Source organism: Salmo salar, chromosome ssa25, assembly GCF_905237065.1.
Source record: "Salmo salar chromosome ssa25, Ssal_v3.1, whole genome shotgun sequence".
Taxonomy (NCBI): Eukaryota; Metazoa; Chordata; class Actinopteri; order Salmoniformes; family Salmonidae; genus Salmo; species Salmo salar.
In genome coordinates, this window is record NC_059466.1 from 45595548 (window position 1) to 45613718 (window position 18171).

Sequence of the window (18171 nt, forward strand, 5' to 3'; positions counted from 1 at the left end):
CTGTATAAGGCAAGCCCCAACTCAGAATCATTGAGCTCTCACTATATCCACTCTGTGTGCATGTTGTGACGGCTCCCTTATTAATAAGTAAAATAACATTTTTTTTTTTATCAAGTATAACCAGACTTGGTGATTGGTTCTGGCTCTCCTCATTTGTTAACTCAGAATATCTACCACAAGGGACAGCTATGGAGAGGGCTGCATTGGCAGGACAGGTTTGTTTGTCTTGATATCCATAATGGTTCTATCTATGTCAAGGATATTTGTGTGTGTTTTTGTGTGTTTTTTTGTTATTTTAAGTCGTGTGTCTCTGCTGTGACTCTGCAGGTGCTCATCTATGGCTGTTCATTGGTTTCACGATGATGGTTGGTTCCCTCATCGATTCCATCTGGATCCTGTGGGGAGGATATGTGGTTCCTAGTGAGTCTGACGGCTTTCTATTTCTCTCTCCCTATCTTTCTACATGGTTCTTTCATAGGTCATTTTGGCTGTACTATCTAGTAGTAGTAGTAGTAGTAGTAGTAGCAGTAGCAGTAGCAGTAGTAGAGGTGGTAGTAGTAGTAGAAGGGGTAGTAGTAGTAGTAGAGGTGGTAGTAGTAGTAGAAGGGGTAGTAGTAGAGGTGGTAGTAGGGATTCTCTGCCTCTACCCCTACTACAGGTGCTGAGTCACTGGCTTACTGTTGCTCTTCCATGCCGTCCCTGGGAGGGGTGCGTCACTTGAGTGGGTTGAGTCACTGACGTGGTCTTCCTGTCTGGGTTGGCGCCCCCCCTTGGGTTGTGCCGTGGCGGAGATCTTTGTGGGCTATACTCGGCCTTGTCTCGGGATGGTAAGTTGGTGGTTGGAGATATCCCTCCAGTGGTGTGGGGGCTGTGCTTTGGCAAAGTGGGTGGGGTTATATCCTACCTGTTTGGCCCTGTCCGGGGGTTTCATCGGATGGGGCCACAGTGTCTCCTGACCCCTCCTGTCTCAGCCTCCAGTATTTATGCTGCAGTAGTTTATGTGTCAGGGGGCTAGGGTCAGTCTGTCACATCTGGAGTATTTCTCTTGTCTTTGCCGGTGTCCTGTGTGAATTTAAATATGCTCTCTCTAATTCTCTCTTTCTCTTTCTTTCTTTCTCTCTCTCGGAGGACCTGAGCCCTAGGACCATGCCTCAGGACTACCTGGCTTGATGACTCCTTGCTGTCCCCAGTCCACCTGGCCATGCTGCTGCTCCAGTTCCAACTGTTCTGCCTGCGGCTATGGAACCCTGACCTGTTCACCGGACGTGCTACCTGTCCCAGACCTGCTGTCCCAGACCTGCTAGAACCCTGACATGTTCACCGGACGTGCTACCTGTCCCAGACCTGCTGTTTTCAACTCTCTAGACACAGCAGGAGCGGTAGAGATACTCTCAAAGATCGGCTATGAAAAAGCCAACTGACACTTACTCTTGTGTTACTGACTTGTTGCACCCTCGACAACTACTATGATTATTATTTGACCATGCTGGTCATTTATGAACATTTGAACATCTTGGCCATGTGCTGTTATAATCTCCACCCGGCACAGCCAGAAGAGGACTGGCCACCCCTCATAGCCTGGTTCCTCTCTAGCTTTTGGCCTTTCTAGGGAGTTTTTCCTAGCCACCGTGCTTCTACACCTGCATTGCTTGCTGTTTGAGGTTTTAGGCTGGGTTTCTGTACAGCACTTTGAGATATCAGTTGATGTAAGAAGGGCTATATAAATACATTTGATTTGATTAGTAGTAGTAGAGGTGGTAGTAGAGGTGGTGGTGGTAGTAGAGGAGGTGGTAGTAGTAGAGGTGGTGGTAGTAGAGGTAGTAGTAGAGGTGTTGGTATTAGTAGTAGAGGTGTTGGTAGTAGTAGTAGTAGTGTTGGTAGTAGTAGAGGTGTTGGTAGTAGTAGTAGAGGTGGTAGTAGAGGTGGTGGTGGTAGTAGTAGTAGTAGTAGTAGTAGCAGAAGTGGTAGTACTAGTAGAGGAGGTGGTAGTAGTGGTAGTAGAGGTGGTAGTAGTGGTAGTAGAGGTGGTAGTAGAGGTAGTGGAGGTGGTAGTAGTAGTGTAGTAGTTCTAGTGGAGGTAGTAGTAGTGGAGGTGGTAGTAGTAGTAGAGGTGGTGGTAGTAGAGGTGGTGGAGGTGGTAGTAGTAGTGGAGGTGGTAGTAGTAGTGTAGTGGTAGTAGTAGTGTAGTAGTAGTAGTAGTGGAGGTGGTAGTAGTAGTGGAGGTGGTGGTAGTAGTGGAGGCGGTGGTAGTAGTGGAGGCGGTGGTAGTAGTGGAGGCGGTGGTAGTAGTAGTGGTAGAGGTAATAGTAGTGGAGGTGGCAGTAGTAGTAGTAGAGGTAATAGTAGTGGAGGTGGCAGTAGTAGTAGTAGAGTAGGTAGTAGTGGTGGAGGTAGTAGTGGTGGAGGTGGTAGTAGTAGTAGCAGCAGAAGTGGTAGTAGTAGAGGAGGTGGTAGTAGTGGTAGTAGAGGTGGTGGAGGTGGTAGTAGTAGTTGTAGAGGAGGTAGTAGTAGTGGAGGTGGTAGTAGTAGTAGTAGAGGTGGTGGTAGTAGTGGAGGTGGTATTAGTTGTAGAGGAGGTAGTAGTAGTGGAGGCGGTAGTAGTAGTAGTGGAGATGGTAGTAGTAGAGGTAATAGTAGTGGAGGTGGCAGTAGAGGTAATAGTAGTGGAGGTGGCAGTAGTAGTAGTAGAGGAGGTAGTAGTGGTGGAGGAAATAGTAGTGGAGGTGGCAGTAGTAGTAGTAGAGGAGGTAGTAGTGGTGGAGGTAGTAGTGGTGGAGGTGGTAGTACTATAGATGGTAGTAGTACCGGAGGTCTCATCTCTTATCAATGCCTGCCACATGTGATCGCTTGCCTGCCCAACTCACGGCGGTCATGGTGCCTGGTACCAGACTGTCTCTTCTCCTCCCAGAGGATCCCTGATGGCTAACAATAACATATCCTGACATAATGCAAATGTTATACATTACCCTCTCTCCCTCAGTGACTTAAATAAGTATATTTCATATTCTCAGAACCGAACATTAGTTTGAAGAACCTAATATATAAAATATATTTTGATTGGTTCACACTTTTTTGGTTACTACATTTACATTTTTTTTTTACATTTTAGTCATTTAGCAGACGCTCTTATCCAGAGCGACTTACAGTAGTGAATGCATACATTTCATACTTTCCCCCCCGTACTGGTCCCCCGTGGGAATCAAACCCACAACCCTGGCGTTGCAAACACCATGCTCTACCAACTGAGCCACACGGGACCACTACATGATTCTGTGTTTTTCACTATGGTAAAAAATAAAGAAAAACCCTTGAATGTGTCCAAACTTTATGAACAGCATGAAGTAATAAAGGAATTGACAGAAGAAATACAATCAATATAAAATATAAAAAGACATTTAAATCAGTACGAGGACAACGCTTGTATAAAGTGACAGCATAGGTCTCAACAAACCTTTACACTTAAGACATAACCAACTGAACATACATACACCTCAGGGAAAATGTCATTTTATTGGTTAGTGAAATGACCTGCTAGCAGATACCCATGGACTTCCCAGTCATTGCACTAACGGTAGTTAGCATTGCCTAAATCTCAAACTACCCCATTAAACTTTCAAATTATTTTTTAATACTAAGAAATAGTGTGAAATGTACAGATTTGTAATATACAGCAGTAATGTTACAAACAAAAAAGTTCAATTTAAGTCCTGGCCCAAGGACACTTTCTTACTTTTCCAGAAAAACCTCAGCAATGCACTTTCCTAAAATGAATTATAAATGTATAGCGGTTCTATGTTTAGCTGGACTACCTGATTGCACCTATTATTATCCAATGAATATCCAGGGTAGGTGTAATTACTGAGACAAGCATCTTTCTCTGGCCCCGGTTGCAGAGCAAACTAAAATACCCACAGAAGTTGACTTCATTGTAAAATAGTTCTCTTTTGATCAACAATAATGTTGGTAGCTGATGCTAGGCAAGGCCTTCGGGGTGGAAACAGTGCTATAGCCAGGCCTACTAGTTTATTTTTTTTATATTAAAATTCAAAAATAAACTTCATTTCACTAGGCAAATCAGTTGTAAATAAGAACAATTCTTATTTACAATGACGGCCTACCAGGGAACAGTGGGTTAACTGCCTTGCTCAGGGGCAGAACGACAGATTTTTACCTTGTCGGCTCGGGGATTCGATCCAGCAACCTTTCGGTTACTGACCATACGCGCTAACCACTAGGCTACCTGCAGCCCCTAGTTAATGTATTGACGCTATCAAGTTCATCTCAAATCCTAATGGAGTGCAAAAGTCTCATGTCTGAAGTCACAGGATCAATGGATCATTCAAAATGATCTAATAAATCCAGTCCATTAGGTGAGTCATAATCATGTTCTCTCTCAGACTCAGGAATCAGACAGGAGTCCGACAGGTCCTCTTCACGGCAGACGATGGAGATGAGATCATGGCGTTCTTCACAGGGACTGGTTGTGATGGACAGGGCCTGCTGGGGGAAAACCCCTGACAGGTACTGGAAAATGAACCCAATCATGAAAGTTGTTAGCACTTTGTCCAGGGGTTGTAGGCTACTTGTACATCAAGGGAGAGATAGGGCAGGAGCCTATGGGCCATTCTGGCTCGCACAAGGCAACTGATGCATTTTATTTATGCAGGGGTGTCCCATTAATAGATGCCTGTTAATTTTGGCACTTTTTTAGATTTAGTCTAATCTGATTAATTTAGACTAAAATAAAGAAAATAGATAAAATAGCATTAAGTAATTTGTGTTATTTGAACAATGATTTAGTCTAGTTATTTTCAAAATGATGAAAACAGGGCCATTTTAGTTAACTAAATGCCCATTCTTTTTGTCACATCACATCATTAACCTATAGTAAACATACAGTGCCTTCAGAAAGTATTCAAACCCCTTGACATATTCGTCTTGGGTATGTCTGTATCAGCTTTGCACATCTGGATTTGGGGATTTTCTCCAATTCTTCCTTGCATCTCAAGGACGATAAAAGTAAATTGGATGCACCTGAACTCAGTTTGGAGTTTCATACCAAAGGGTTGTGAATACTTAATAGTTAAGCAAATGAGATCTGTAATTCATTTTCAATAAATTTGCTAACATTTCTAGAAACATGTTTTCACTTTGTCATTATGGGGTATTGTGTGTAGATGGGTGAACAATCTATTTCATCCATTTAGAATTTAGGCTGTAACAAAAAAAAACGTGGAATAGGTCAAGCGGTAAGAATACTTTCAGAAGACACTGTATGTTTACTATAGGTAAAGGAGGTACTACAAAATGTGATGAAACTAAAATTTGACTAAAATGAAAGGGCATTAAGTTGACAGGCACCCAGATGAACAGACGCTGTTATCACATGAAACAACACATCTATGATTACTGTTTCCGTGGGAAGACGTACCTCAAAATAGTGGTCTGGTAACCGTAGTGGGGGCTGAAGGAACTGTTTGACTTTCTTATGGTGCCTGTAGATGAAGAGCGTAAGGCCCACTACCAAGACACCCAACAGGATGGTAACGGTCACACCGATCGCCACAATCTTCATTTTCCGTGTCCTTTCTGTACAGGAAGAAAACACACATCTCACACAGAGAAATAGGGAGCGATATAGATATATCCATCTATCAAAATAGATTGATATAGATACAGTTGAAGTCGGAAGTTTACATACACTTAGGTTGGAGTCATTAACTCGTTATTCAACCACTCCACAAATGTCTTATTAACAAACTATAGTTTTGGCAAGTCGGTTAGGACATCTACTTTGTGCATGAGATGAACGTACTTTGGTGCGAAAAGTGCGAATCAATCCCAGAACAACAGCAAAGGACCTTGTGAAGGTGCTAGAGGACACAGGTTCAAAAGTATCTATATCCACAGTAAAACGAGTCCTACATCAACAGAACCTGAAAGGCCGCTCAGCAAGGATGAATCCACTGCTCCAAAACCGCCATAAAAAAAGCCAGACTACGGTTTGCAACTGCACATGGGGACAAAGATCGTACTTTTTGGAGAAATGTCCTCTGGTCTGATGAAACAAAAATAGAACTGTTTGGCCATAATGACCATCGTTATGTTTGTCGGAAAAAGGGGGAGGCTTGCAAGCCGAAGAACACCATGCCAACCGTGAAGCACGGGGGTGGAACCATCATGTTGTGGGGGTGCTTTGCTGCAGGAGGGACTGGTGCACTTCACAAAATAGATGGTATCATGAGGCAGGAAAATGAGTATGCTTGGGGTTATTGTCCATTTGGAAGACCCATTTGCGACCAAGCTTTAACTTCCTGACTGATATTACATCTCAAGACATCAGTCAGGAAGTTAAAGCTTGGTCGCAAATGGGTCTTCCAAATGGACAATGACCCCAAGCATACTTCCAAAGTTGTGGAAAAATGGCTAAGTACAACAAAATCAAGGTATTGGAGTGGCTATCACAAAGCCCTGACCTCAATCCAATAGAAAATGTGTGGGCAGAACTGAAAAAGCGTGTGCGAGCAAGGAGACCTACAAACCTGACTCCATTACACCAGCTCTGTCAGGAGGAATGGGCCAAAATTCACCCAACTTATTGTGGGAAGCTTGTGGAAGGCTACCTGAAACATTTGACCCAAGTTAAACAATTTAAAGGCAATGCTACCAAATACTAATTGAGTGCATGTAAACTTCTGACCCACTGGGAATGTGATGAAAGAAAAGCTGAAATAAATCATGTTCTCTACTGTTATTCTGACATTTCACATTCTTAAAATAAAATGGTGATCCTAACTGACCTAAGACAGGGAATTTTTACTAGGATTAAATGTCAGGAATTGTGAAAAACCGAGTTTAAATGTATTTGGCTAAGGTGTATGTAAACTTCCGACTTCAACTGTATATAGATATATACAGTGCCTTCGGAAAGTACTCAGACCCCTTTACATTTTTCCACATTTTGGTAGGTTACAGCCTAAATCTAAAATTGATTAAATAGTTTTTTTCCCCCCTCATCAATCTACACACAATACCCCATAATGACAAAGCAAAAAGAGGATTAGACATTTTTGTTAATTTATTAAATATAAAAAACTGAGGGCCTGTGGTCTATCGCTGTGCTAAATGTGCCACTAGAGATCCTGGGTTCGAGTCCAGGCTCTGTCGCAGCCGGCCGCGACTGGGAGACACATAGGGCGGCGCAGAATTGGCCCAGCGTTGTCCGGGTTAGGGGATGTCCTTGTCCCATCACGCACTACTGACGCCTGTGGCGTGCCGGGCACAGTGCATGCTGACATGGTTGCCAGGTGTTTCCTTTGACATATTGGTGCGGCTGGCTTCCGGGTTAAGTGGGCATTGTGTCAAAAAGCAGTGCGGCTTGCCTGAAATATCAGTCTCTTTACTCAGTACTTGAAGCATGGAGGAGGTGGTGTGGGAGTGCTTTGCTGGTGGCACTGTCAGTGATTTATTTAGAATTCAAGGTACACTTAAACAGCATGGCTACCACAGCATTCTGCAGTGATACGCCATCCCATCTGGTTTGCGCTTAGTGGGACTATCATTTGTTTTTCAACAGGACAATAACCCAAAACACACCAAGCTGTGTAAGGGCTATTTTACCAAGAAGGGGAGTGATGGAGTGCTGCATCAGATGACCTGGCCTCCACAATCACCTGACCTTAACCCAATTGAGATGGTTTGGGATGAGTTGAACCGCAGAGTGAAGGAAAAGCCGCCAACAAGTGCTTAGCATATGTGGGAACTCCTTCAAGACTGTTGGAAAAGCATTACAGGTGAAGCTGGTTGAGAGAATGCCAAGAGTGTGCAAAGCTGTCATCAAGGCAAAGGGTGGCTATTTTGAAGAATCTCAAATATAAATACTTGTTCAACACCTTTTTGGTTACTACATGATTCCACATGTGTTATTTCATAGTTTTGATGTCTTCACTATTATTCTACAATGTAGAAAATAGTAAAAATGAAGAAAAACCCTTGAATGAGTAGGTGTCCAAACTTTTTTACAATATCTTTTTTTATTTAACGGATTGATGAGGGGAAAAAAGTATGTAATCAATTTTAGAATAAGGCTGTAACGTAACAAAATGTGGAAATAGTCAAGGGGTCTGAATACTTCCCGAATGCACGGCCACGTGACTCACTGTCTGTAGGAGCGAACCATTTTCGTGATAGAGGTGGTGTACTTAAAACTGGCCTTTGAGTGTTTTGAGAGAGAGAATGACGAGTTACTAGGTGAAGTGTTATCATTAGAACAGTGGTCCCCAAACTTTTTATCATCCCGTACCCCTTCAAACATTCAACCTCCAGCTGCCCTCTGGCACCGGGGTCAGCGCACTCTCAAATGTTGTTTTTTGCCATCATTGTAAGCCTGCCACACACACACTATACGATACATTTATTAAACATAAGAATGAGTGAGTTTGTCACAACCCGGCTCGTGGGAAGTGACAAAAGCTCTTATAGGACCAGGGCACAAATAATAATAATCAATAATTTTGCTCTTTATTTATCCATCTTACATATAAAACCTTATTAGTTCATCAAAAATGGTGAATAACTCACCACAGGTTAATGAAAAGGGTGTGCTTGAAAGGATGCACATAACTCTGCAATGTTGGGTTGTATTGTATTGGAGAGAGGCTCAGTCTTAAATAATTTTCCACACACAGTCTGTGCCTGTATTTATTTATGCTAGTGAGGGCCGAGAATCCACTCTCACATAGGTACGTGGTTGCAAAGGTCATCAGTGTCTTAACAGCGCAATTTGCCAATGCAGGATACTCTGAGCGTAGCCCAATCCAGAAATCTGGCAGTGGCTTCTGATTAAATCAAATTTTCACAGAACCGCTTGTTGCAATTTCGATGAAGCTCTCTTGTTCAGATATTGGTAAGTGGACTGGAGGCAGGGCATGAAAGGGATAACGAATCCAGTTGTTTGTGTCGTCCGTTTCGGGAAAGTACCTGCGTAATTGCGCACCCAACTCAGGTGCTTCGCTATATCACATTGACATTGTCTGTAAGCTTGAGTTCATTTGCACACAAAAAAAAATCATACAATGATGGAATGACCTGTGTGTTGTCCTTGTTAATGCAGACAGAGAAGAGCTCCAACTTCTTAATCACAGCCTCAATTTTGTCCCGCACATTGATAATAGTTGAGGAGAGTCCCTGTAATCCTAGATTCAGATCATTCAGGCGAGAAAAAGCCTCACCCTGATAGGCCAGTCGTGTGAGAAACTCATCATCAGACAAGTGAAAATTATGGTCAGTAAAGAACTTTAAACTCGTCTCTCAATTTTAAAAAAACATGTCAATACTTTGCCCCTTGATAACCAGCGCACTTCTGTATGTTATAAAAGCGCTACATGATCGCTGCCCATATCATTGCATAGTGCAGAAAATACACTAGAGTTCAGGGGCCTTGCTTTAACAAAGTTAACCATTTTCACTGTAGTGTCCAAAACGTCTTTCAAGCTGTCAGGCATTCCCTTGACAGCAAGAGCCTCTTGGTGGATGCTGCAGTGTATCCAAGTGGTGTCGGGAGCAACTGCTTGCACGCGCATTACCACTCCACTGTCTCCCTGTCATGGCTTTGGCGCCATCAGTACAGATACCAACATGAGCAGCAGCTATGTTTGGCTACCTACGGAACGTTAGTGGAATTCCCGCGAGAGAGTAACGGTTAATGTGATTGGATGTTAATTATTTGTCTAGGCTACCTGTATTTGACATTGTGTTGTTATTTCGCTGAACACTAGATGGTTGAATTGTATTTTTGTCAGTGAAACGAGGCTACTCAGGTGACAAAAAAACCTCACCCAAATGTATAACCCCATTGTAAAATATAAATGTACTGTTTGAATATATATATATATATATACACACACACATTTTTATTTGGCGTACCCCAGTTTGGGAAGACCTGCATTAGAGGATAGGATAATGGTAACAGCAAGTCAACTAATACAGAGAAAGCCTGGATGAGCCTCACCTGACTCGTGGATGGACTCACAATGTTGAGTGCTAGGGGTTCCAAAGGGTTTGCTGTAACAGAAATACCGGACCTGTACACAGTACCTCTGGCCCACATCCAGACCGTTGATGGTCTTAAAGGATGTGGAGGTGTAAAGATCCTGCTAAAACAAGGGTAGAGAGAGGCACATCAACTCATCTTCAATCACACTAACATCCTACAGTGGTGATCACCAAAACACCTGATAACTTCCCAATTAATTGCCCAAACCTTGGATGAATACGGTGTTTCAGTGCTGGGCTGGATAAAAAAAACCTGCATTAAATATATATATATTTTTTTTTAAACCTGGCTTGCGTCCACATGCTACTCACTTTGACCTCCTCCCCGTCTCTGCCGTATTGAATGTTGTATTCAAAATGGGCTGCATTATCCTCCCGTAGACGGTTGTTTTTTACCATCTGGACCATCAGAAGTCCTTCCTTGGAGATCAACTGGAATTCAGGGCTGCACGAATCAGCTGGTTGGGTAAGTCAGATAGAGAATGGGTAGGGAACTTGATTTTAAATACTGTTGCTCAAGCTTTCGAACCAAACCACAATGCTACCAGTGTGCTGGCATACTGATGTAGCAGACTAGGCCTTGGACATGACATGAAACAGGCCAGATCCAGGCCAGATCCAAATTGTATACAGTTTATCAGGACCGAAGTAGAATGATCCGTTACCATGGCTACAGGCTTCGACGGATCTGGATGTGCGGTTCCCTTCCTGAGCCAGGACTTGCACCATCACACATCCCAGCCCGGACACTTCATTACAGGTGGTGAGCTCGGTCTGAACACAGCCCGAAACGTTGAGCCACTTCTTGCTGTCACTGCTGTGGATTAAAAAGAAGGCTCAGATGAGAAAATAATTCTGTCATAACTGAGCAAAACATCTATCCTTTTTGCTGATCAACTGACCTGGGACACCGATCAACAGTGCCTTCAGAGTGTATTCACACCCTTGACTTTTTCCACATTCTGTTTACATTTAAGTCATTTAGCAGACGCTCTTATCCAGAGCGACTTACAAATTGTGTTACAGCTTTAATTTAAAATGGATCCAATTTAGGTTTTATGTCACTGATCTACACACAATACCCAATAATGTAAAAGTGGAATTTGATTTTAAAAAATGTATACAAATTAAGAGAAAATTAAATGCTCAAATTTCTTGAGTCAATAAGTATTCAACATTTGTTATGGCAAGCCTAAATAACAGGAGTAAAGATGTGCTTAATAACAAGTCATTTATTAAGTTGCATGGACTGTGTGCAATAATGGTGTTAAACATTATTTTTTAATGACTGCACCACCTCTGTACCCCACATATACATTTATCTGTAAGGTCCCTCAGTCGAGCAGTGAATTTAAAAGCACAGATTCAACCACAAAGACTAGAGAGGTTGTCCAATGGTTTGCAAAGAAGGACACCTATTGGTTGATGGGTAAAAATAAAAGCAGACACTGAATATCCCTTTGAGCATGGGTTAGTTATTAATTACACTTTGGATGGTGTACCAATATACCCAGTCACTACAAAGATCCTTCCTAAATCAGTTGTCAGAGTGGAAGAAAACCACTCAGAGATTTCACCATGAGGCCAATTGTGATTTTAAACCAGTTACAAGGCTGTGATAGGAGAATACTGAGGATGGATCAATAACATTGTAGTTGCTCCACAATACTAACATAAACAGAGTGAAAAGAAGGAAGTCTGTACAGAACAAAAAATATTCCAAAACATCCATCCTATTCGCAATAAGGTACGAAAGTAATACTGCCAAAAATGTAGGAAAGAAATGAACTATTTGCCCTGAATACAAATCATTTTGTTTGGGGCAAATCCATCAAGACATTACTGAGTACCACTCGTCATATTTTTTTTTTTTACCCCAATTTCATGGTATTCAATTGGAAGCTACAAGTAGCTGAAACTCCCGTACAGACTCGGGAGAGGCAAAGGTCGAGAGCCGTGCGTCCTCCGAAACACGACCCAGCCAAGCCGCACTGCTTCTTGACACAATGCCCACTTAACCCGGAAGCCAGGCGCACCAATGTGTCGGAGGAAACACTGCATGGCCAGGAGGAGACTCTCTCCTCCTGGCCATGCAGAAAGAGACACATGTAGAAGAAGTTCCTTTGTTCTCTCTATCACAGAACTTGAGAACTGAACAATATCCATGTTTTGGAGAATGTGTAAACGGTCGGTGGAGAAGCCAGCTACGACCCGGTCCGGTTTGTTTCATGTTTGTGACCTCATGAAAGACAATACAGCCACATTACCATAACTCTGTTTATACAGGAGCCTCCGTTATGAGGTTTGCGTCTAATTATTGTTTAAAATTAATGAGTAAAAATGAAACTATTTGTGAAATGATGTAATGTGATTTTAAACGGTTAATGTGAGAAAATTGTATTCCCTTTAAAGTCATTGGCCCGCCACCAGGAGCACAGACATGATCTGGCTCATGGGACGGCCCTTTTCTACTGTTACGAATAAAACCCCCTCCTGAAGAAATCCTCGAGACCATGCGTACCTCAATCACCGAGGGGGCGAAGGTTTGAGTAGAGACCACAAAAACCTCAGTATAAGTTAAGGTTGTAATGGTTGTTGAATTCCTAACCATACCACGTGGAGCATTGGCTACACGGGTGGAAATGGTTAAACTCTGAGACTATCAATCCCTACGGAATAAGAGCAAATCTTCGATAGTAATCATTAGTCTGCAGCTAGAAATTATGTCGACCTGGAATGCGAAGACCGACAACCACCGAAACATCTATTCTATAAGAACATTTCTGAATGGTACTCTGAAGTAACCATTCTAACCACGAAATACTCCAGGGAAGCAGAGAGAAGCTCGGATGAACTTTCCAACAGAAAGACGGACGATTCCAACAGAGATCACGACGACACACTGAGCATAAATATATTGATCGATTGCAATTATTCCCGAATGAGTGAGTGTTCATGTGCAAAGGATTAGCATTTCAATTAATATAATTATCAACTATATACTGACTCGTCTTTCCCGCCCTTCTCAGTCCACACCCACTTCCCTTTGTCCACCAAGCCGTCATATCGGCTTAGCCCACTAAGGAACCTCCCCTATCATTTCCTTGTAAACAAATATCTACTGTTTGTTTGTTTATGCATTTCTGTGATTATTTAGTAAATAAATTAAGACAATTGGTGTATGGATGATTCATAGTAAAGGCTGGGTTCGTGCAGATAACCAAAAATGTACGACGTTTGGAATGAGACTAATGTGAGGTAAAGAATAATTCATTAATTAGAAGACTAATTGATCAGATATTAAAATATCTGAAGAGTTATATTAGGAAAATTATAACTTTGTAATCTGAAGATTTTCCTTGGTGCCCTGATTTCCTAGTTAATTTCATTTACATGATTAGTATAATCACGTAATAATAATTAAAGAGAATTGATTCTATAAAATATCTTTAATGATGCCAAAGACACGACACTAGCAATGATCAACAACCAACTTGAGAGAGCTTGAAGAATTTCACAAAGAATAAATGGGCGAGCATTGTACAATCCAGGGTTGCAAAGCTCTTATCCATATTTACCTAGAAAGAATCACAGCTGTAATCACTGCCAAAGGTAGTTGTAACATGTATTGACTGGATTGAATACTTAGCAAAAAAAAGTATATTCCATTAATAACAAATTGACAATTCAACTTTGACAGAGTATTGTGTGTTGATCATTGACAAATTCCAATCCATTTTAATCCCACTTTGTAACACAACAAAATGTGGAAAAATGCAAAGGGGTGTGAAAACTTTCTGAAAGCACTGCATATAGGCCTGTGTGTCTATCAAACAACAATGAGGAACTGTACTGCTACTCTCTGTTAATCATACAGTTGAAGTCAGAAGTTTACATACACCATAAGCAAATACATTTAAACTCAGTTTCACAATTCCTGACATTTAATCCTAGTAAAAGTCCCCGTCTTAGGTCAGTTAGGATCACCACTTTATTTTAAGAATGTGAAATGTCAGAATAATAGTAGAGATAATTATTTATTTCAGCTTTGATTTCTTTCATCACATTCCCAGTGGGTCAGAAGTTTACATACACTCAATTAGTATTTGGTAGCCTTCCACAAGCTTCCCACAATTAGTTGGGTGAATTTTGGCTCATTCCTCCTGACAGAGCTGGTGTAGGTTTGTAGGCCTCCTTGCTCGCACACGCTTTTTCAGTTCTGCCCACACATTTTCTATAGGACTGAGGTCAGGGCTTTGTGATGGCCACTCCAATACCTTGACTATGTTGTCCTTAAGCCATTTTGCCACAACTTTGGAAGTATGCTTGGGATCATTGTCCATTTGGAAGACCCATTTGCAACCAAGCTTTAACTTCCTGACTGATGTCCTGAGATGTTGCTTCAATATATCCACATAATTTTCTTTCCTCATGATGCCATCTATTTTGTGAAGTGCACCAGTACCTCCTGCAGCAAAGCACCCCCACAACATGATGCTTCCACCCCCGTGCTTCACGGTTGGGATGGTGTTCTTCAGCTTGCAAGCCTCCCCCTTTTTCCTCCAAACATAACGATGGTCATTATGGCCAAACAGTTCTATTTCTATTTCATCAGACCAGAGGACATTTTTCCAAAAAGTATCTTTGTCCCCATGTGGAGTTGCAAACCGATGTCTGGCTTTTTTATGGCGGTTTGGAGCAGTGGCCTCTTCCTTGTTGTCGATATAGGAATTTTACTGTGGATATAGATACTTTTGTACTGGTTTCCTCCAACATCTTCACAAGGTCCTTTGCTGTTGTTCTGGGATTGATATGCACTTGTCGCACCAAAGTACGTTCATCTCTAGGAGACAGAACGCATCTCCTTCCTGAGCAGTATGAAGGCTGCGAGGTCCCATGGTGTTTATACTTGCGTACTATTGTTTGTACAGATGAACATGGTACCTTCAGGCGTTTGGAAATTGCTCCCAAGGATGAGCCAGACTTGTGGAGGTCTACAATTTTTTTTCTGAGGTCTTCACTGATTTCTTTTGATTTTCCCATGATGTCAAACAGAGGCACTGAGTTTGAAGGTAGGCCTTGAAATACATCCACAGGTACACCTCCAATTGCCTCAAATAATGTCAATTAGCCTACCAGAAGCTTCTAAAGCCATGACATCATTTTCTGGAATTTTCCAAGCTGTTTAAAGGCACAGTCAACTTAGTGTATGTAAACTTCTGACCCACTGGAATTGTGATACAGTGAATTATAAGTGAAATAATCTGTCCGTAAACAATTGTTGGAAAAATTACTTGTGTCATGCACAAAGTAGATGTCCTAACCGACTTGCCAAAACTATAATTTGTTAACAAGAAATTTGGAGTTGAAAAACTAGTTTTAAACTTCCAACTTCAAAAGTATTTGCATAGTCACTTTAACCATGCCCACATGTACATACTGCCTCAATCAGCCTGACTAACCGGTGCCTGTATATAGCCTTGCTACTGTATATAGCCTCGCTATTGTTATTTTTCACTATCTTTTTAACTGTTGTTTTCTTTCTTTACTTATCTATTGTTTACCTAATACTTTTTTATTTATTTTTTTTTACTTAAAATTGCATTGTTGGTTAGAGCCTGTAAGTAAATATTTCACTGTAAGGTCGACACCTGTTGTAGACAAATAAACTTTGATTTGATTTAACCCATGTACTACAGCTACTAGGCATACTCACTTCCAGTACTGAACCGTGTACTTTATCCCTGGGCTGTCTGTGGCGGGGCTCCAACGCACAGCAGAACCAACGCGCACGTCCCGTGGAGATGACAGCTCATCCTCAGACCATGCTACAGACAAATGAGTCAGCACTTTCTGGAGCCTAATACAATTGATTTTTATTTAACTAGGCAAGTCAGTTAAGAACAAATTCTTGTTAACAATGACGGCCTACCAAAATCCTCCTGCAGGAGATGGGGCTGGGATTAAAAATAAATTAAAATATAGGACAAGAGAGAGACAACACTATATAAAGAGAGACCTAAAGCCGACACACATAGCATGGCAGCAGCACAACATGGTAGCTGAACAAAACAGGGTACAAACATTGTTGGGTACAGGCAAGAAGGTAGCGACAACAATACATCACGCAAAGCAGCCACAACTGTCAGTAAGAGTGTCCATCAGGAATGTCTCTAGACATCTATAGTTAGATCAACATGCTCATGATTTTATGCTAGCTAACGTTAGATAAGGACTAGACTGCTGACCAGCTAGCTACTTACAAACATTATGAAAAAGTGTAGCCTTTAAATCGAAACCGAAGAAGCAGGAATAATAGCCAATGGGAGGGGAAAAAATGGATTACCTTGTCTGAGGACATGACAGAAAGTCCAAAACAACAAAACGTCTTTCAGGCACAACATTTCAGTTGATCAGGCTAATTTATGCGATTGCAACATACTATTATAGATCACTATATAGTAACAACCTTCAGCGAAACCTAAATAATTCAATTCCCAGAATCTGAGTGATCTACTTCCCTTCTCCCGTCCAATCGCTTAGTCCTAGGCAAAGTAGAAACGCCCATTTAAAGGAACAATGGCAACATGTATTATGAAATATCAGAGTAAAAATGTTATGCTCCTGTGTAGGACTCAATACAGAACAGATAGTCATAATTGTATTATCAATGAGAGTAGGCTCATCTTTAAAAACAATATCAATTGAAAAATTGTTCCCGTATGGTGTTCTCTGTATTGGACAATTGCAAGATCACTCTTGATGTAGAGATGTGATTGTGCCAATGACTACTTACAGTTTGTACACTCTTAGAAAAAAATACATGGTAAGTATAACCATACAGGGTTCTTCAGTTTGTCCCCATAGAGGAACCATGTTTGGTGCTAGGTAGACTCCTTTGCAAATGGTTCTACCTAGAACCCTCTATGAAGGGTTCTGCTGACAACCCCTTTCCATTTGAAAGGTTCTTCCTATAACTTTTTATGAACGGTTCCACCGGCCTTATTAGTTTTTAAAATAAAACTTTTTGACAATACATTATATCATAACTAAGGCCTTTCTGTGAGGGCCTAGTTATACCCTAACACAGTGCTGTTAGGAAACTCCTGATTTACAGGCCACAACATGCCTGCAAGTCACTTTATGCTGGCTTGTAAAGTGAAGTGTAATTCCTATTGGAATCCAGCCAGAGTGAGGATAGCCAACAATTATAATTTTTACAAAATGACTGCCAGGGTAGGAAAGATGAATTATTAAGACTACCTAAATAATCTAAACTGGAACAAACATCTCAGTAACAGGGTGCAATATGTCCAACTACTAAACAGATCAACCAATCCATTTACATGGAAAAACACAGATATTGAAACAAACAATTCTGAATATCAATCTGCAATGAAGCATGTTGGGAAATATGATAATGAAGGGCATGGTTTGGAGTGTTTTACTCTACACAGATTAAAAATGACACAATCACACTCAACTCTGGTTTTTAAAACCAACACTTGGTTTATTTTAATCCTGAATCAAATGTTCACTAACTGGACTATATGATATTTACGCTAAACAGTAAAGGTGTAACACACTGGGCACATAGGTAAATTCAACGTCTAGTTTACACTGAAAAATAAACAGGGCTCTATTCAGTATTTCACTAAAGTGAGACAGCGCTAGAAATGTAAAGGTAATTTCCGACTGAGACGATGTATACAGGGTTTACAGTGAATGCAGAACATTTCCTTTGCATATCACTCACGCTGTAACGCCGAATTACCGCGAAATGGATTGAATACCCCTAGATTAAATCAGATCAAGTTAAACAGGTGTGGTGATACTGATTATTTGTCGGCAGAGATGGTTTGTTTACATAGCAGGTTAGGATAACTAACGCAGCAACGTAGGTGAATTACGGTAGAGGGTTAGGGGAATGAGGTTAAGGCTAGTAAAGGGTTAGGTTTAGCTACAATGCTAGTTGTCAACAACTGTTGTAGACCTGCTCCACTAAACCACAACAGTATAAACGTAAACAAACCATCTGTTGCGACAAATCATCCGTTCACAACACCGGGAGCCATTTGACACCTCTAATGCAGTTCCCGACACCGTCAAAACAACCGC

At 41.4% G+C, this 18171-nt stretch overlaps 1 protein-coding gene across 2 annotated transcripts; it reads right to left on the bottom strand.

Annotated features, from left to right (window-relative positions):
• Window positions 1–3308: 3308 nt before the first annotated feature.
• ifngr2b (interferon gamma receptor 2b) lies at window positions 3309–16602 on the bottom strand. 2 transcript variants are annotated; one of them, XM_014174577.2, is made up of 7 exons: window positions 16400–16602; window positions 15770–15881; window positions 10719–10870; window positions 10366–10511; window positions 10010–10154; window positions 5432–5589; window positions 3309–4524 (listed from the first exon to the last, which is right to left on the bottom strand). In XM_014174577.2, exons 1-7 carry the CDS (start codon window positions 16455–16457, stop codon window positions 4336–4338), a joined length of 960 nt encoding a protein of 319 aa, XP_014030052.1. In that variant the 5' UTR covers window positions 16458–16602; the 3' UTR covers window positions 3309–4335. The 2 variants fall into 2 exon arrangements, with proteins under 2 accessions (XP_014030052.1, NP_001348051.1); NM_001361122.1 differs by having other exon boundaries at window positions 3311–4524; window positions 10010–10151; window positions 16400–16521.
• Window positions 16603–18171: the final 1569 nt, after the last annotated feature.